At 44.8% G+C, this 20,828-nt stretch overlaps 1 protein-coding gene across 1 annotated transcript in view; it reads left to right on the forward strand.

Moving 5' to 3' along the window:
• Positions 1-11,730: 11,730 nt before the first annotated feature.
• The window catches only part of LOC146578317 (uncharacterized), a 46,943-nt gene continuing 37,845 nt past the window's right edge, over positions 11,731-20,828 (forward strand). Inside the window, exon 1 of the mRNA XM_085258330.1 lies at positions 11,731-11,905. Coding sequence (XP_085114456.1) covers positions 11,869-11,905 — 37 coding nt within the window. The 5' untranslated portion in view covers positions 11,731-11,868. The remainder of the gene's footprint in view (positions 11,906-20,828) is intronic.

A 20,828-nucleotide genomic window follows, 5' to 3' on the forward strand; every position in this document is an offset into this window, starting at 1 on the left:
ATTTTGTTGAACTCAACCCAGTTTTTGCCCTTTTAATTTCATATGTAGTACAAGCCCTTGTTACAAACACAATATCTTTAAATAACTGTGTGGTGGGGCGTGGTCTGCGGGGCCGTGCGGACGCACCTGCACGGCATCCGCAATCACGCCCGCCGTGTTAAAACACGGGGACTCAGGGGTTGGTGGTGGTGTGGTGTGATGTGAATCTAATAAAGTTGGCTCTGAACGTCGCTCCGTGGTCCCGCCGTGCCTTATTCATGCCACATTGGTGCCGAAACCCAGGAGGCGGCATGGCGGGTACCTATCAGAGCCAGGAAAGGAAAGAGCTGGCCGAGATGGTGGCCGAAATAGCGGCCACCCAGCGGAAGCAGGCGGCGGAGGTGCGTCGCCAACAGGAAGAGCTGCGGCAGGAGAGCGAACGCCACCTGGGGAAGATGGCAGAGCTGGCAGCGCTGCTCTGGGCCTGGGCGCCACCCCCACAAGTGTGTCCCGAGGACAGTGAAGCGGTGGAGGAGCCGTGTGGGTCACCTCGGCAGCCGGAGGTGGTGGACGAGCCACGCGGGGGTCCGAGCCTGCCGGAGGAGGAGGAGCAGCCGGGTGAAGGGCTGCTCCTGCCGGGAGCGGTGGAGGAGCCGCTCCAATCGGAGGCCGAGGACGAGGCGGGCGAGGGTCTACACCTGCCGGAGGCAGAGGAGTCGCTCCACCCGGAGGGGGGCGAGGGGCGGTGCCTGCTGGGGGCGGAGGCGCAGTGCGGGGAGCCGCTCCAAACGGGAGTGGCGGAGGCGCAGTGCGGGGAGCCGCTCCAAACGGGAGTGGCGGAGGCGGTGGCGGAGCAGCTGTGCGGGGAGACGGAGGTCCCTGCTCCAGGGCAGCCTGTGCAGCCGGAGTTGGAGGCAGAGGAGCGGGACAGCCCCGCTAGGCCGGGGATCGGCGGGCTGGCTAGTCCAGCCTCGCTGCCACCAGTCGATTCTGCGCGCCTGACGTCTGCCCAGCCGCCTGTGTGCAGGAGCGCACGGCCATGCCTGTGGGGCCGTGTCCGCTTGCTACGCGGCCGACCTCCGGACCAGCTTCGCCGTTGCCGCTGGATGCGCGGGCGGCCACCGGAACGGACGCTTCCCCGTCGCTTGGTCAGGGGCTGGGGCGCCGATGTGTAGGGCCCGAGTCTCGCCCCAGTTCGCGGGGGGGGAGTAGGTTCGGCCGGATTGCTCCCCGGCCTCAATCGGGCGATGGGGGTATGTGGTGGGGCGTGGTCTGCGGGGCCGTGCGGACGCACCTGCACGGCATCCGCAATCACGCCCGCCGTGTTAAAACACGGGGACTCAGGGGTTGGTGGTGGTGTGGTGTGATGTGAATCTAATAAAGTTGGCTCTGAACGTCGCTCCGTGGTCCCGCCGTGCCTTATTCATGCCACAAACAGCATCTCAGGTTTGCACAGTTTAGGGGTCACACATATGGAAACTGACTGCTTCCATCCTGCCTGTCTGTGAGAAGAGTTCCAGCTTCCATCTTCTAGGGTTTAGTTTTCAGCATCTCACCTGCTCCTCCTCCCACGGCAATCAGCAGGAGGCTTTTTAAACCAGCACCGCATGCCAGTGTTCGCCAGCTTGTCCTGCTACCATCACTGGTAACTTGGCCTCCTCGTGTTCAGCTTCATGCTCGTCAGTTCTGTGTCTAATGTTGCCTCTCCGTCTGCAGCTCCATTAGATTCTCCTCCTGCCGTGCTTTCTCTCCAGCACTGGTTCTGGTCACTTCCAACACTACAGTCAGTGCACAAACCAAAGGTTCCATACTCACGCTGCTCACCTGCCTGCCCTCCTGCCCATCGTGACTCTCCTGGATTCCTCCTCTTGACTCCCAGGAACTTAACCCTGTCCTGTCACTGTGCTTGCCCCACAGCACACCCTCACGGCCCATTCCATGTCAATCCATGCTCACCTCTGGCCACTCTCTCGCTGTCCTGCTCAGTAACCTCTCTCTCCTGTTCTCATTGCTCTCAACGTGTTCATTCTCTGGCTACAGCCTTCTTCCGCTCTAGGTTCCCCATTAACATTTTAAGTCATATTCTAGTTTTTGAGTTCACATTTTGTAAATAAATCTTGTAAATAGTTCAGCATGTATTGAGTGTACTTTTGGGTCCAAATCTCACACATACCACTGGTTCTTGATAGATATAACCCATAGGGCTGCTCAATTAATCGAATTTTAATCACGATTACGATCTGGGCTTTCAACGATCATTAAAAATGACTGAGCCGATTATTAGCCCCTCCCTTGTTTATCCGCGACACCTTAAAGGCCGGTCCGTGTAAATATTGTCGGGCATAAACCGTCCGTGGCGCAAAAAAGGTTGGAGACCGCTGATTAAGAGGACCCGAGGGAAGCTCGGAAAGCTAAGCAGAAGTTATTTGGAGAGGAGAGTGACTGCCGTTGGTTGAAAAGAGAGGTAAAAAAAAAAACAACTTCAGTGGTGTTGCACACTATTTTATATTATTTTTAAAAGTCATTGTTAACCCTTTAAAGCCGGTCAGAGCAGCACGCTCCGTTTGGTGTAACTATTTTTAAATCCCTGTAGAATCTGGACCGTGTAAGCTAGCGCAATAATTTGTTTTGCATATGAAACCGGATGTAAGCCCCACTTACATCTTATGCCATCAGCTTGTCCTCGGTCACGGTTTCCTTCCACATAAAGCTTTGCAAAAATTGCATAAAAAGCGCTTGCAGGAACAAAAACATAATATTCCAGAAACACGCTTCGCCGATCCGATCAGCTGTTCGTAACACTTCCCACAGTGAAACAGACGTCAGCGCGAACTATCACATGTCCGCCATTTCCTGGCCGAAACCGGAAGTGACATCATTTTCGCGGAAATGTAGTTTTTTACTTGTAGGCCTTAAAAGCCTATACTGGTCATGTTTGACTTTTCTGAATAGTTTCTGGGATGCTTAGAACTCGAATTGCACTGCTGGAAATAGTTTATTTTGATGCACATGCTGTTTTCTTTGCAAATTTGCATCATAGGATTGTTTTTTCGTTTTTCCTGCAGTATATAAAAATTGATGTATCTCCAAAATAAAACTATGAACACACTCAAAATAAATTTCCTGTTGTTGTAAACTATTCTTTGCAACTTTTTTGTATTTAAAGTTTTGAGGCATAAACCTCTTAAATTTCTCCAAGTAATATATGTAAAAAAAACAAACAAAAACGATTTAAAAATTTTTTTTGTAGTTTATTGCACTTTTTTGCAATTAATGTAGTTACTATGGACTTAATGCATACATATTATTAAAATATGGGCTATAACAGTTGTATAGCAACTTGAAATGCTCCCATAAATGGCACTACAACATGTAAAAAAATAATATAAGCTCTGGCGGACTTGGTTCTATAGTAGGTCTTAAAGGGTTAAATAAATATCGTCAAATAATCGAGATCTCAATTTCAGTGAAAATAATCGTGATTATCATTTTTGCCATAATCGAGCAGCCCTAATAACCCATATGGAAAAGATATCTATAAATCTGATAAAGTTTGCGTCTGTCTTGTGTGAAACTTGTTTGAAAAGCATACAAGAGTGAAAACAGATATAAGATCCTTTGAAAAATTATATAATGAAACTTCTATGTTTTGGATACTTACTAAAACAATATATGAAAGTAATGAGAAAGTGGCCACTTTCATGAGTAAATCATATAAGCCTGATATGATTCACTATATGAAGTAGGCCGCATCTTATGCAAGTCTTTATATGTATTTTCTATTTCTTTTCCATATGGGAATCCACAAACTTTTAGATTTGCAAGCAGTCAAAGAGAGACATGGAGGAAAGAAATCAGAACGTCAAAGTAAATGAATGCACCTGAATGAGGGAGTGGCCTTGGAGCTAGTGTACATGACTGAGAGGAGCAGAGCAAGCAGATATATTGTTGTACAGAGCTGAACTTGGAGGAAGATCGAGGGCAGCAAAATTGGAACAAAGAATGTAGAAAGAGTATATTGCCTGACTTACAGTATGAACTATTATGAAGTAATGTATTATTTTGCATTAATAATAAAGTAGTACTTGTATTAGAGACCATACCAAGTGCTGTAAGCTTTTTCACTCGTATCTACAAACTGCAGAGGGCACAACTGCTCATTGAGGAGTTACAGATAAGGCCACGGAAAATCACCGCTTTATCAGTGACAGCACTGTGATGGCGGACCAATTGCAGGCTGATGGGTGGCCATAAAGATATCTCCTGCCTGTGATGTGAATGATGGAACCATGAGTTGTAACGCCCCTTAGTGGTAGTAATGTGGTAATGCCTGGTGTATCCACCAGAGTGTGCAGTGATGCACTTGATGTACTCTAGGCCATCAGCCTAGGTCCCAAGGCTATCAGGAGGATGACAGAAATTTTTACTGTCTGAAAGGGTTTAAGAGAGAAAGGCCCCAGGCTGAGTATCACACCTGGATAGGAATGCTGGACGGATCAGTCAAAGGATCTTTTTAATATTAATTACAATGTATGCTCATAATAGAGTTGATACACTCCTCAGTTGAAGGATACAAGCACTGATCCCATGGTGTGTAGGGTTAACTGAGAAGGAAAAGATACGAGTGTTTCAGATAGTGTTAAGAGGCTGTGTGTTGAGGTATAAGATGGTGTTCCTGTACTGCTGATAGTGTAACAGAACATATAAACTTTGAGGTATCAGTTAGAGCTGAGAGTTTTCTCACACAGAACAGAAGACCCCTGATTAGAGGACAGAAACCATTGCCATGTGGAAGGCTCACAAGGAGAATAAATCAGAAACCACAAGCTCTCCCCGTCGATAACCAATCACAAATATTTGCTATTTTCATGTGTCTCATTTATACTTTGAATTATGAGTTGTGCCTCACTTCTCTGTGTGCAGACTGCCCCACATAGAGAGATCCATAGCTGTGCATTCCTGAGTTTAATTAAAAAGACCTTTAAAAAATGGCTTTCCTTTCATATGACTTCATATGAGTGTGTGCCTTTTATTGCCTATATTGCTAAAATCTTAATCATTAATGCTGCCATAGCTGCAGGTGTAGGTGTGTGGCAGGAGTAGTTATGGAGTTGTGGTTAAATAATTAATGGCTAAAAGATCATGATTCTCTGTACAGAAAGTTCTTGTGTGAATTTTAATAAATGCACAATAGAAAAATAAATGTTTTTAGACCAATGAATAGGCATTGTCACTGGTAATCAGCCTGAGAGATATGGTGAGAAGGAGCATACTCTAGACCCAGTCCAAAACTGGTTTTAGATCAGGCAGTGTTGTAGCAGGTTTGTGTTGTTTGTGGCTTGGCTCCAGAAGGGGGAATGGGATAATGGGCGTAGGGGGCAGTGCCAGGGGGATGGTCGAGAGTCGGCAGCTAGTAACCACTATTTAATCATGCCTCCCCTATTTAAGCATATATACATATATATACACTAGGGGTGCAACGATATTCGTATCGATATTGAACCGTTCGATACAGTGCTTTCGGTTCGGTACGCATATGTATCGAACAATACAACATTTGTAATTTATTTTATCAATTTTCCTTCTGACGATGCTGTCTGTGTTGAGCGCTCAGTGAATCTGTGTTCGACTACTCCGCCTAGGCTGCACTGTCCAGCGCAGATCCACTGAGCATTCAACACAGACAGCATAGTCAGAAGGAAGAGCGCAGAGCAAGCTAGCGAGACAGAAGTTAAGCTCTCCTTGCAACAGGCAAATTGAACCTCCCCCACCCTCATTCAGATCTGGCGTTTGGAATTATTTTGGTTTTCATGTGACGTATGACCCTGAAGGTAAGCGAGTCATGGACTAAAGTAAAACAGTATGTTGGATGTGCCATGCAATGCTCAATTACATTGGTGTGAACTAGTGTGTTAGCCGTCTAGCCCCATGCACGGAGCGATCGGCGGTAGCTCGTTAACGGAGATTTGCCGTGTTGTGGCGTTAAGGTCATTTCAACGAGATTAACCTGAAAGCACTAGTGGGAACACAACGAATATGACTGCACATTTACGCCGACATCATCCTAGTACAAAGACCAAAACAACAAGCATGCTACTAACTTTAGCCGAGTCATTTAGACAGCTGTTAGCACATGATTCTCCTTATGCTGCTGAGAATATAGCCCAGAAGAAGCGGATAGTATAGCTTTTATTTTGGAAAGAGCCATTTCTCTGTAATAAACTCTCTTTTCCAAAGATGAGTGATTCCTCAATCAGATGCAGGGCTCGCAATATCGCTAGCCCGACGTCCCGGGGCTAGAGATTTTTTCAGTCGGGCTACCAAAATCTATCTCTTCCCTGCCCGTCGGGCTATTGTAGGAAAAATATATGTCAATGCTTTTGCATTCTTTCAAGGCAAGGCAAGGCAAGGCAAGGCAAGTTTATTTGTATAGCACAATTCAACAACAAGGTGATTCAAAGTGCTTTACAGAGACATTAGAAACAAGAACAAATAAAAAGCATGATTTAAAATTGAATAAAACAAGCAAATAAAATAACTAATTAACTAACAAACAAACAAACAAACAAACAACAGTATATAAAATCAAAACAGATAAAATCAGAACAGTAGATAAAATCAGTAGTTAAATGTAAGTTTTGAAATTTAAGCTTAAAGTGTGGATTTGGTGCTTTATTCAAATGCAGCTGAGAACAGGTGAGTCTTCAACCTGGATTTAAATAAACTGAGTGTTTCAGCTGATCTGAGGCTTTCTGGGAGTTTGTTCCAGATATAAGGAGCATAAAAGCTGAATGCAGCTTCTCCGTGTCTGGTTCTGACTCTGGGAACTGATAAAAGACCGGATCCAGATGACCTGAGGGATCTGGATGGTTCATACTGGGTCAGGAGGTCATTGATGTATTTTGGTCCTAAACCATTCAGAGCTTTATAGGCCAGCATCAGAACTTTAAAGTCTATCCTCTGACGGACAGGCAGCCAGTGTAAGGACCTCAGAGCTGGACTGATGTGGTCCACTTTTTTGGTCTTAGTGAGGACTCGAGCAGCAGAGTTCTGAATGAGCTGTAGTTGTCTGACTGATTTTTTAGGTAGACCTGTAAAGATGCTGTTACAGTAATCAAGCCTACTAAAGATGAATGCATGGACTAGTTTTTCCAGGTCCTGTTGAGACATCAGATCTTTTATCCTTGATATATTCTTGAGGTGATAGTAAGCTGACTTTGTTATTGTCTTAATGTGTTTTTCTAAGTTTAGGTCTGCATCCATCACTACACCCAAATTTCTCGCCTGGTTTGTGGTTTTTAGATGTATAGATTGAAGTTCTCTGGTGACCTGTAATCGTTTTTCTTTGGCGCCAAAGACTATTACCTCAGTTTTGTTTTTGTTTAGCTGGAGAAAATTGTGGCACAACCAGTCATTGATTTCCTCAATGCATTTACCAAGAGCCTGTACAGGGCCTCGGTCTCCTGGTGACAGAAATGTAGCTGGGTAATTATGTCATTGGCATCGGTGAGCCACTGTCAATATGTGACATATTGAAGTCGCGTTTGAATTTGCGCTTGTTTTTTTGCTTTCACTTTGCAATCGTGCGAACTGTGTATAGAGAGCGACAGCACTGATCTGTGAGTGATGATAATTTGTGCACCAATTCCTCTGACATCGTCTTATTAATCGTTAGCTTACTATGCAAACATGACAAGTGAAATCTCCCGCAGCAAGCTTAAACATGTGAGAGGTTGATCGCGCAGAGAATCGCTGAGCTTATGTGAGTGCGTGTGTAAAAGCATTTCAGTTCTGCTGAGCCAAATAAGACAGGTCAGGGTGAAGAAGTGACAGCCAAAGAAAAGCTTACCACAAAACGGAGAAGTTATGACAAATCAGACTATAAGGCAAAAAGAAAGTGCAGCTTTATGGTTTCATGGACAAAAGAATTTCTGTGGCTGCAATATGATGAGCTAAATAACCAGGGCTGCACATAAGTGGTCCGCAGGTGCGCATTCGCTGTCAAAATAAAAAACACGCACAAGGGTTAGGGTTAAATTTAAAAACTGTACTTTTGAGTTAAAATATATATTTATAATTTTAATAAATGACAAATTAAAAATGCATGAACATTTTTTTGTATCGAAAAAATATCGAACCGTGACACCAAAGTATCGAACCGAACCGAACCGTGAATTTTGTGTATCGTTGCACCCCTAATATACACATAAAAAAAAACCAAAAAAAAAAAACACCCAGCACGCCCCTGTGGGCGGTTTATCCTTCAAGCTCGGGTCCTCTACCAGAGGCCTGGGAGCTTGAGGGTCCTGCGCAGTATCTTAGCTGTTCCCAGGACTGCGCTCTTCTGGACAGAGATCTCCGATGTTATTCCCGGGATCTGCTGGAGCCACTCGCCTAGCTTGGGAGTCACCGCACCTAGTGCTCCGATTACCACGGGGACCACTGTTACCTTCACCCTCCACATCCTCTCGAGCTCTTCTCTGAGCCCTTGGTATTTCTCCAGCTTCTCGTGTTCCTTCTTCGTGATATTGCTGTCATTCGGAACCGCTACATCGATCACTACGGCCGTCTTCTTCTGTTTGTCTACCACCACTATGTCCGGTTGGTTATCCACCACCATTTTGTCCGTCTGTATCTGGAATTCCCACAGGATCTTAGCTCGGTCATTCTCCACCACCCTTGGGGGCGTCTCCCATTTTGACCTCGGGACTTCCAGGTTATACTCGGCACAGATGTTCCTGTACACTATGCCGGCCACTTGGTTATGGCGTTCCATGTATGCCTTGCCTGCTAGCATCTTGCACCCTGCTGTTATGTGCTGGATTGTCTCTGGGGCATCTTTACACAGCCTGCACCTGGGGTCTTGCCTGGTGTGATAGACCCCAGCCTCTATGGATCTTGTGCTCAGAGCTTGTTCTTGTGCTGCCATGATTAGTGCCTCTGTGCTGTCTTTCAGTCCAGCTTTGTCCAGCCACTGGTAGGATTTCTGGATATCAGCCACCTCCTCTATCTGCCGGTGGTACATACCGTGCAGGGGCCTGTCCTTCCATGATGGTTCCTCATCTCCCTCCTCTTTCTTGGGTCTTTCTTGATCCTATTTTTCAGGTCAGTTCCTCTCGCACTCCACGATCCTTCTCCTATCGCACTTGGGGCTATGTACCCAATCTCGGGTGGGGGTGATGATATCTCCCCCCTGACCTGGCGTCCTGACTCCTCCTTGCCGTAGCATTTGTGTTGTACCTCGTAAATCTCTAGCTGTGAGAGCAGTCCCTTCTTTCGAATGTTGGAACACTGAGCTACTAGTTGTTTCGCCGTCATTGTGGATGTTGGGTATCGAAGAATCCATAGGCACCAGACATATGCACGAGCAGTAGCAGAAGAGAGAGGGGAGCCGCCTGAGCAAGAGTTGCGCTGCCTGGAAGAACAGGTAATGGCCTTTTTCAATAGTAAAGGCATTGAAATGGATAGTAAGGACATTGAGGGGTGCCATACTCTTCCAAGGAAAAACAAGAATCAAAAACCTGCCATTATTATAAGATTTGTTAATAGGAAGCAGAAAAAGGAGCTACTGAAGCAAGGAAGGAAGTTGAAAGGAACGAATGTGTATGTTAATGAACACCTAATCAAGAAAAACACAGATATTGCAAGACAAGCAAGATTATTAAGGAAACAGAAGAAAATACAGTCAAGCTGGACAACAGATTGTAAGGTGTTCATTAAGTTAAACGGAATACCGGAGCAGGCAAAGTTCTTAGTCATTAAAGAGCTGACAGAATTAGAAAAATACGGCTAAAATGTAAGGAAAAGCATTGGGATGGTCGATGGTACTTTCAATGAATTGTCAAATTGGTGGTTCTTGACTAAGACAAAGTACTGGCTAATGGCTGCTTGGTGGGGCCTGTCCCCCTGGCTCTGTCAGGCCCCTGCTTGGGGGTGAGGAGGTCTTTGGGTCTTGGATCTCTGGGCCTGTGGCGCGCTTGGTTTTGTTGTGTGTGTGTGTTTGATTGTTTTTGTTTTGTTTGTTTTTCTTAGGGCAGGTTTGGAGCAGATCCTCAGTGTTTTTCTCTCCCTCTCCTTCTGTAAACTTCCTCACCAATTTCTTTCTTTCTTTTTCTTTTCTGTTTTGATTCTAATATCTCAAAATACAAACTCCTAATAAACTTCTAATAAAATATGACCATTATAGCAAAAGCAGTAATGAAACTTTTTGCCATGGTTGAACTGGTGCACCTCAGTTTTATATGTGCACTTTTTTTTTTAAATTGCTGTCCATACAGTCTTTCCACACACACCACAGTAAATTCAGTGCATCATGTTGTCAGCTTTACTGTGTCTTAACCAGGGAAACTGGTCAAACCACTCTCTTCCAAATGTAAACACTTTCCCCCCATTTACTCTCAGTGGGCTCTGAGTTTATTGTATGTGGCTCATTATCTGATGCCGTTTGATCCCCTATTCAATTTGATTCAATTTTTCCTCAGACAGTCATAAATATTATAATTCTGATCATTTATCTGCACTGACACTTGTGAGACTTCATCAGAGGTGTAAACGTCACAGCAGATGCCTTTGTGTCAAAGTAACTGAGGATAAAACACAGAAAAACATGAAGGAGATTTTCCTGGCCTGACAACCTTAAAAATATTCTGCAGTAGAACAAAAACTGAAGAAAACCATGAATCAACATATGAACATTACTCTGCTTTTCTTCAGCAGCATCAGGTAAAGAGGTTTTATTAGAGACAGCCAAGTGTTTTGCAGTTTGGCATCATTTTAAAAATTTAAATTTCTCCTGTATTAAACAGCAGAAAAGAGGCTTCCTTGTCGGAGGTCATTTAAAAAAAGACCAACAGCGGTCGACAGAGCTGTAAGCAACGGTAGACTGGTGCGTAAAAATCTAATAAATAATGCAGAAAGAATTTTGGCTTCTGAGAGTTGCAGCTGTGTATGATGTGATCATCAGGCACAAACTAAGATATACAAACAAAATCATTTGTGCCTCAATCCAGACACAAATAAAAAATAACATGAAGTATTTTACAAATGTTTGAATCCAAACTTGATTAAAGATCATTTAAAGATACATTTTTGCCTCCACAAATTTTCCTGTGTCTGAAAATATTTGTTAGTTTCAGTCCCTGACAGAAAATTAAATATACCTGACACACACCTATTTACATGTAGTTTTACTTCCAGTGAGTCACATTTAGTGTGAGCAGCCAAACATGATGGCAGACTGCCACAGATCACTTCTGAGGAGGCGTTCAGCTTCCTCATAGTTTCACACCTGCATGAAGCAGCCTCACCCTGACAGCTTCAAATCACTGTGTCAGCTGATCACTTCCTGTCCTGTGATTGGCTGAGCTTCAGGCCTTCTCTCAGTAAACTGGAAACAGGGATTGAGACAGTGTGAGGGTTTGTGGAGTGCCACAGTGCTGTAATGAATACTGTAGTGGAAGAAGTTCTTTCACACTCTTCATCCTGGAGCTGCTTTATGTCCATGATCTGCATGGAAACACATCTATGGAGAGGAAATCCAGCTGCTGAGGGTCACATCTGCATCGTTGTAGCTACAGTGGATGTTTCATGGTCAGGACTGGAGGCGGAGCTTTGTGCGTGTCAGGGTGAGGCCGCAGCAGCCGCCTCCAACCGGAGCGCTCGGGCGTGAAACTACGAGGAAAGCCGACGTCCTCCTCTTTCCTCAGAAGTGATCTGTGGCCGGTCGGACTTCATTCCACAGACGTGCTTTAACAAAGTGTGAAGCTGAACTCTGAGCTGTGACAGTGAAGCAGTGTGAGAGTGTCAGTAGATGATCAGCAGAGGAAAGTGAAGCTGCTGTGAGCTGATGTCCTGAAGGGCTTTTAAAGAGTCTCTGAGTTTGACAGGAACATGAAGATGTTTGTGGTGTTTGTGATCCTCCTGCACGGTAAGTACACCTTCCTCTCTCTGCTCTCATCATCAGCTTTTCTTTCATCTCTCTCTCTTTAATGTGTTTCCAGTTTAGGTTTTCTGTTTGATTTTCCTTTGGTCAGCATTAAACCTGTTTTCAAGTTCACGTTCTGCCTCCGTGAGTTTGGGTCCAATCCCTGCCTGCCACACAGCGCACCATGACAGTTATATGTGTTGCACTAGTTTAAAAGTTTTATGTTATGGATAAATTGATTAAAACAAACAGCAATTGTCACTGAACTGAATTTTATTTACAAGTATTTTTAACATGTAGGAACATAACACTAACTTTTAACAATTTTGAATTGATATGTATTTAACAACAATAAAGTAAATAACAATAACAATAAAACAAGAATACTTATAATACAGCAACAAATATCAGGCCTTGGATCCTCCTGGTTAAACAAACGGTCCAGGACTGGGACACTCAGGTTAATCCTGCAGGGTTTGGTCTGGTTAACTTCTGCTGTTTTTGAGTGTGACCCCGCCCACACCTGCAGTTATACTGTATGATGATATAAGTTTCTACGCACTGAATGTGTTATGTCAGTAGAACAAAAAGAGAATCAATAAAAACACAAAAGCCTCTGAGCTTTGGATCACAAATACACAGCAACAATAATCAGATGTGTCATATTATTGTGAACAAGAGCAGCTTAATCAGAATCAGAATACTTTATTGATCCCTAGGGGAAATTATTTTTGATTACAGTGCTCCAGTATAAACAAACAGTAACAAAGACAGACAAAACACTAAGTAAGAATAGCACAATATATACAGGCATATACAGTGGGGCAAAAAAGTATTTAGTCAGCCGCCGATTGTGCAAGTTCCCCCACTTAAAATGATGACAGAGGTCAGTAATTTGCACCAGAGGTACACTTCAACTGTGAGAGACAGAATGTGGAAAAAAAAATCCATGAATTCACATGGTAGGATTTGTAAAGAATTTATTCGTAAATCAGGGTGGAAAATAAGTATTTGGTCACCTCAAACAAGGAAAATCTCTGGCTCTCACAGACCTGTAACGTCTTCTGTAAGAAGCTTTTCTGTCCCCCACTCGTTACCTGTATGAATGGCACCTGTTTGAACTCATCATCTGTATAAAAGACACCTGTCCACAGCCTCAAACAGTCAGACTCCAAACTCCGCCATGGCCAAGACCAAAGAGCTTTCGAAGGACACCAGGAAAAGTATTGTAGACCTGCACCAGACTGGGAAGAGTGAATCTACAATAGGCAAGCAGCTTGGTGTGAAAAAATCAACTGTGGGAGCAATCATCAGAAAATGGAAGACATACAAGACCACTGATAATCTCCCTCGATCTGGGGCTCCACGCAAGATCTCATCCCGTGGGGTCAAAATGATCATGAGAACGGTGAGCAAAGATCCCAGAACCACACGGGGGGACCTGGTGAATGACCTGCAGAGAGCTGGGACCAAAGTAACAAAGGTCACCATCAGTAACACACTACAACGGCAGGGAATCAAATCCCGCAGTGCCAGACGTGTTCCGCTGCTGAAGCCAGTGCATGTCCAGGCCCGTCTGAAGTTTGCCAGAGAGCACATGGATGATACAGCAGAGGATTGGGAGAATGTCATGTGGTCAGATGAAACCAAAGTAGAACTTTGTGGTATAAACTCAACTCGTCGTGTTTGGAGGAAGAAGAATACTGAGTTGCATCCCAAGAACACCATACCTACTGTGAAGCATGGGGGTGGAAACATCATGCTATGGGGCTGTTTTTCTGCCAAGGGGACAGGACGACTAATCTGTGTTAAGGACAGAATGAATGGGGCCATGTATCGTGAGATTTTGAGCCAAAACCTCCTTCCATCAGTGAGAACTTTGAAGATGAAACGAGGCTGGGTCTTCCAACATGACAATGATCCAAAACACACCGCCCGGGCAACAAAGGAGTGGCTCCGTAAGAAGCATTTGAAAGTCCTGGAGTGGCCTAGCCAGTCTCCAGACCTCAACCCCATAGAAAATCTGTGGCGGGAGTTGAAAGTCCGTGTTGCTCGGCGACAGCCCCAAAACATCACTGCTCTCGAGAAGATCTGCATGGAGGAATGGGCCAAAATACCAGCTACTGTGTGTGCAAACCTGGTAAAGACCTATAGTAAACGTTTGACCTCTGTTATTGCCAACAAAGGTTATGTTACAAAGTATTGAGTTGTATTTTTGTTATTGACCAAATACTTATTTTCCACCCTGATTTACGAATAAATTCTTTACAAATCCTACCATGTGGATTCATGGATTTTTTTTTTCACATTCTGTCTCTCACAGTTGAAGTGTACCTCTGGTGCAAATTACTGACCTCTGTCATCATTTTAGGTGGGGGAACTTGCACAATCGGTGGCTGACTAAATACTTTTTTGCCCCAGTGTATATACACAAAATCCACTTATTAATAAATAGCTGAAAAAGGAAGAACATGTGCAAAAAGGGTGTAGCTGTTGCAGTAAACAGTGTGTTAAGTGGATGCGTTGTACAGGGAGCCACAGGCAGGAAAGATTTCCTGTGTCGTTCAGTGGTGCTTTTCGGTAATCTGTCTCTCACTGAACGTGCTCCTGTGACTGACCAGCATGTTATGGAGTGGGTGGGAGGTGTTATCCAACATTGTCTTTATCTTGGACAACATCCGCCTCTCCAACACCACCTTAAGAGACATGTTTTGGCTGTACTGCATGAAAAATGTTGAGTGGTCAGTGGGGGTGGAGTTAGTTTATGGGGCTGCAGAGTGAGTTGTTCAGGAAGACTCTTCCTGAGATTAACCCTCTCAAGGCAGGCGTTGCAGATTTGCAACAGTTAAAAACTAACAACCTGATTACCCCACATACATATTTTATGAGTTTTTTTTACTCAGAAGTACCACTGGAGGACTTGGTTGTGCAATAGCAACTAAAACTTAATTTGAGCCTGAGAGGGTTAACTATAACCTCAATAAACCGTAGGTAGAGCAAAGTGCCTGTTGCTTGAGAGTCTATGCCAGGGGTGGGGCACGTCCACCCCCCCGGATAGGAATACGGCCCATGAGACTATTTCAGTCGGACTGCAAATTTATGTTTATATACGCACTTATAGCATGTAGGGATGTAAGAAAATATCAATACATCGAAATATCGTGATATTTCATGTAATGATACTGAATGGATATTCAAAATCTGTGTTATTGATTTTTTTTTTCATTTGAAAAATTACATGCATTTACTGTGTATTTCTTTTGTATGTTGCAATTCAAACTCTGGCCACTTGTTTGCAGTTTTTACCGCCTTTACGTTGACGGAAAAACAAGGTCTCTCGATAACTGTAGAAGCGTCTAGTTTGCCAAAACCAACGAAGTAAAACAGTGGATGTGTGGCCAGTTGTGCTAGCTAACTGATGACTGAAGAGGAGAGGATACAGCCGGCCCCAACAGCTTTTAAAGCTGATATGTGGACTTATTTTGGATTTAGGACAAAAGAAGGCAGTAAAGACTATGACAAGAGCAACGCACCCATAAAATCTGCACCACCAGAGTCAAATATTCAGGTAATACAACAAATTTACGAACACACGTGTCTAGACACCATAACGACAAAGTTATGGTGTTGAAGAAGTTAACTTTTTGAAACTACCAGCAACTTCAACTCGTACAACAAAAATAATGCAGTCAGTACTTGTTTTTATTTGCAAAGACATGTGCCCTCTGAGTGTTGTGGAGAATAAAAGATTTCGTAATATGATTAAAACGCTGGAGCCCCGTTACACCGTTCCTTCCTGACAACACATCACGGACATCGCTTTGCCAAAGTTGTACCAAGAAGTCAAAGTGACAGTGCTGGACAGCTTGTCGGAGACAGTTGCATTGACATGCGATGCTTAGAGTTCGAGAGCCACTGAATTGTACGTAACTGTTACAGCACGTCACATAACGGACCAATGGAAACTTCAGTCTCATGTATTACAAACATGGGCCATGCATGACAGTAACACAGGTGAAAACATTGCAGCGTTACTAACTGACGCTGTGATTGAATGGGGATTGAACGCAAAGGACCTTGTTGTTGGTACCGATAATGCACCAAACATGGCTGTCGCTGCTAGACTTGCAGGCATGATGCACATACAATGTTTTGCACACAGTCTGAATCTCGCCTCACAGAAAGCACTGAAAATACAATCCATGGTGCGGCTTCTCGGGAGGATCTGACGTGTAACAGCCTTTTTCAGGCGCAGCACCACAGCCAGCAATCAGTTGAAGCAGAAACAGTGCCTCCTTCAGCTACCAGATCACAGATTGATCATGGACATAATTACAAGATTGAACAGCTCCTATGATATGATAGAATGATTTTTAGAACAGCAACCAGCCATCTGTGCTGCTCTGCTTTCTGCAGAAGTCAGGAAGAGTGAAAAAGTAATTTTCACATTAAGTGAGTCTGACATCACATGTGCAGAAGAAGTTGTCAGGGCACTCAAGCCTATGAAGGACGCCACTCTGGTGATGTCAGAGGAGAGCATGCCAACCCTGTCCATCATTGCTCCTCTTCATGCCAAGCTTGTGATGGGTGCACAAGAAAGTGTTGATGATACACCGACAGTAAGGGAAATTAAGACTGCCATAGCAGAAGATCTGTGAAAGAGATATGTAACTGAGAGGGAGACACTATGCATAAGATAAGATAAGATAACCTTAATTAGTCCCACGTGTGGGAAATTTGGGTCTTCAGGTCTTCAGGAGTGGGCCCTTCACTCCAAAAGAGTCTCCACAGCAGGTGCAGTCTGCTCTGCCCTTTCCTGTAGAGGGCGTCTGAGTTATGAGTCCAGTCCAGTTTATTGTTTAGATGAACACCAAGGTACCTGTAGCTGTCCACAGCCTCAATGTCCATACCTTGGATGTTCGGTGGTTGCAGTGGAGGATGTTTGTGCCTGCGGAAGTCTACCACCAGCTCCTTGGATTTACTGGCATTGATCTGGAGGTGGTTCTGCTGGCACCAGTCCACAAAGCGTTGTGTCAGTTCTCTGTACTCCTTGTCATCCCCATCAGTGATGAGGCCGACTATTGCAGAGTCGTCAGAGAACTTCTGCAGGAAGCACCGGGTGGAGTTGTGGGAGAAGTCTGCAGTGTAGATGGTGAAGTGGAACGGTGCCAGAACCGTTCCCTGTGGGGCCCCCATACTGCAGACGACCCTGTCCGACACACAGCCCTGAGTTCTCACATACTGTGGTCGGTCGGTGAGGTAGTCCAAAATCCAGGTAGTGAGGTGATGGTCCACTCCTGAGTTCTCCAGCTTGTCCTTCAGGGCAGTGGGAAGAATGGTGTTGAAGGCACTGGAGAAATCAAAGAACATGATTCTCACAGTGGTGAGCACTGGTACAACACAGGAGGTTTTCCAGAGCTGTGGGACTCTCCCCAGCCTCAGGCTCAGGTTGAAGAGGTGCTCCATCACCCTACACAGTTGGTCTGCGCAGGACCTGACGACCCTTGAGCTGATGCCATCTGGACCTGCAACTTTCCTGGCTTTAATCCTCCTCAGTTCCCTCCTACCCTGGGTGGTTGAGAGAGACAGGCTGGAGCCTTGTGTTGAGTGTGTATTGGATGCTGTTGTTGGGGGTGGGGGGAGTGAGCAGGGTGAATAGAGGAGGTGTGAAGTGTCTGAGGTGTCAGACCCTACTGTGCAGCAGTAGGGGTGGGTGAGTTTGCAGCTGATGTTGAAGACTGCCTCATGGCTGAATCAAACCTATTAAAGAAATGATTCAGTTCATTTGCCCACCTCACATCCCTCCCAGGCAGAGAGTTCTTTGTGGCCCAAGATGGTTCTAAGGCCTCTCCAGACTTCGCAAACGTTGTTTTGTTGAAGCTGGTTCTCCATCTTTTGCCTGTAGCTATCCTTCCCATTCCTTATCAGTCCCCTCAACTCTCTCTGCACCCTTTTCAGCTCCTTCTTGTCTCTAGATTTGAAGGCCCTCCTCTTCTGCTTGAGGACAGCTTTAATTTCTGGGGTAATCCAAGGTTTGTTGTTGGAGAAACACCACACAGTCCTGGAGGGTGGGGTGTTATCCACACAAAAGTTAATATAGTGCGTATTGCATGTCACCAGGCTGTCGATGTCCTCTCCGTGATCATCACAGATCACCTCCCACACAGTAGACTCAAAACAGTGGCATCAACTGTTGATCCTCGGTTTAAGGACCTGCCCTTCTTGTCTGAAGCAGAGACCAGTGAGGCCTGTTCCAGACTGCTGGAAACTGTGGTGGCTGTGATAAAGAAGAAAAAATGTAAGTAAATAAATGAATGAATGAATTTCATTCCCCTCTGCAGGAGACATAGTAAATGCACAGAGAAGTGTCCTGACTCTGTCAACCAGCTTGTATTCCTACACAAAAATCTGGAAATTGAAAAATAAGCACTGAGAAAACACTATAGCATGTAAAATCTCAGATTTGAGGATTATGGCTGACTTTTAAAAGAAGGAGGCGTTGCTGTCTTGCAAGCGATGCATGGCACTACTAAAGGTGAGGATTTGTTGTTGTGGCATTGAACAAGTTTAAACTGCCATTTAAAAACTGGCTGTTTTATTCCCAGCTTCACAGAATGTGCAGTCATTTGAGTTTTTAAGCTTTAATCTCAGCTATTACTTCCATATGGATACATTATTCTTATATGATTTGCTTAGCCTTTGGTGGAGCAGGGAATTGTAAATAATCACATCTTTTTTTTTTTTTTACAATCCTGACAGAAGAATCTTTGAACAGTATAACTTCTCTTTAAGGAGGAAGCAATATTCTTTGGAAATTAAGAATTTATTATTCCACTTGTTATCAGAGATGAGGTAATTATGACTAAAGAGTGGCTATAATCCAGGTATAGCTACTGAATAAAGGGGGCTCCTCCCCCTTTGTGAGTGTGGACGCTTCATCTCTTTGCTCTCTAAATGCTTTGCTTCTTTTATTGATTTTTACCGATTTTTATGCTGATTTTTTCCCTTTTTTCCATATGAGCTTACCTGCGATAGCTTCTGGACACTTATAGATCATTAGGACTAAAGTGTTCTTAACAGAAACAGCAACATTTTTATAGTTACCTTATCCTCAGCGCTCCGTGTGTCTGTGGCCTAGACACAGCTGAAGCCTGATTACAGCGTCTGGGCACCGAGCAGCCTCGATAGCCTAGAAAGGTGCTAACCGCTAGGCTAACTAGCAACAAGATGCCTTCCCTCTCCACAGATGACTACCACAGCCTCCTGCAGAAGATTGCAGCACTGGAGACAAAAATTCATTGCTTAGAAGTAAACGTGGAGGTAAATGGACTGTGTGGAAATGAAACAACCTTGCCTTTGACTCAAAACAATGGCTATGAGCAAGCTAGCACACAGCTAAGGAGCACAGATAACATGACCAAGAAAGTAGACTTTGTGCACTTTTATAAATCCTCAAGCGATAATCCCCCCTTGGACTGTCTTGGTCCAAAACCAAGACATAAATCATGTCTCCTGGAAGGGGGAGGACGTACCACAGGCAGGGCACAGCGAGCTGAAATCTCTGAAACCGACTGGCCTTCACTTCCTACGAGACAGAGAAGCTCTTCTACCCCTGTACACGAGAGGAAACAGGACTGGAGAACCGTGAATAGGAAGGTTAACAACAAACCTTCAAAACAACTGAATGTGAAACTGCAGAACAGATTTGCTCCACTATCAAAGGACCCTGGATCTATATCGGACAACCATCCATCTAAAAGTAGCGAAGTAAGGCCTGAAAATCCACGGGGAAAGCTAAAGGCTAGGCCTGAAACGCTGATTGTGGGTGACTCTGCCGTAAAGGATGTACAAAGCATGTGCGGTAAGAACACTAAAGTCCTCTGCTTTCCTAACGATATGGTCAACATCCTGAAGGAGAGAATTCTTCAAATTGCAGATGAATATCCAACTGTGACAAACATTGTCCTGCATACAGGGTCAAACGATGTGTCCAAACAACAATCGGAGGTTCTGAAACGGGACTTTATTGGATTATTAAACACTGTAAACTCTCTGAATGCAGCTGTATTCATCAGTGGGCCTGTACCGCCGGTCAGAGGAGGAGACGAGAGATTCAGCAGGCTGTTTACACTGAATAAATGGCTTATATCAGCATGTGCTGACCACTCAGTGCATTTTATCAACAACTTTAATATTTTTTGGGAACGCAGGCATCTGTTTAAAGCAAATGGATTTAATTTTAACAAGTCAGGGGTGAAACTGTTCACCTCCAACTTGTTTTATTCCATATGTCATCCATCTGTGCTTGGAGCCAAGGCTGAGATAAACAAGGAGTTATCTCATAAAGAGGAACAAACAGTACTCCAAGAACAGACAAAGCCCAGCAGAAACCTTGAGGAGGAGCTCCATCTGCCCCCACCCGGGAAGAGCCTCAGAAAGGAGAGACATCTGAGGCAAGAAGAGGCAAGAAGAGGGGTCCCTATTTGCCTCCAACTCTCTCAACAACACCAACGACCAGGACCAGGATCTTCCCCAGTCCCCCAAACCCCTGACAGGCCATCACCCCCATCACCCTCCTCTCCCTCCCTTTCTCCCGCCTCCCCACACCTGAAATTCATTGAAGAGATGATGGAGCGGGTCAATGCTGGGCTCAGATCTACCCCCCGGCCCAATCCCTCTTTGTCCCCCATAAACCCCCCACCAAAGCAGCCAAAGGTTCGCCACCGAGCCCCACCCTCAACAGAGCAATCGAAGTCACATTGCCCAGCCTCGCCCCCCTTAGTTCCTCCTTACCACCTTCATGCTTTGTCTCCGCAGTCTGATGTGTGATGTGTGGAGGGTCCGGGCTGCGAGGATTATGGCAGTGGTGACTTTTCCCAGGAGAAGCTGGGACCCTGTTTACTATAAGGTTTTAAAATTTCTGTAC

The sequence above is a fragment of the Mchenga conophoros genome, linkage group LG3 (assembly GCF_057382185.1).
Source record: "Mchenga conophoros isolate Kocher_MC1m ecotype Shallow Benthic linkage group LG3, M_conophoros_male_GT1.1, whole genome shotgun sequence".
Lineage (NCBI taxonomy): Eukaryota > Metazoa > Chordata > Actinopteri > Cichliformes > Cichlidae > Mchenga > Mchenga conophoros.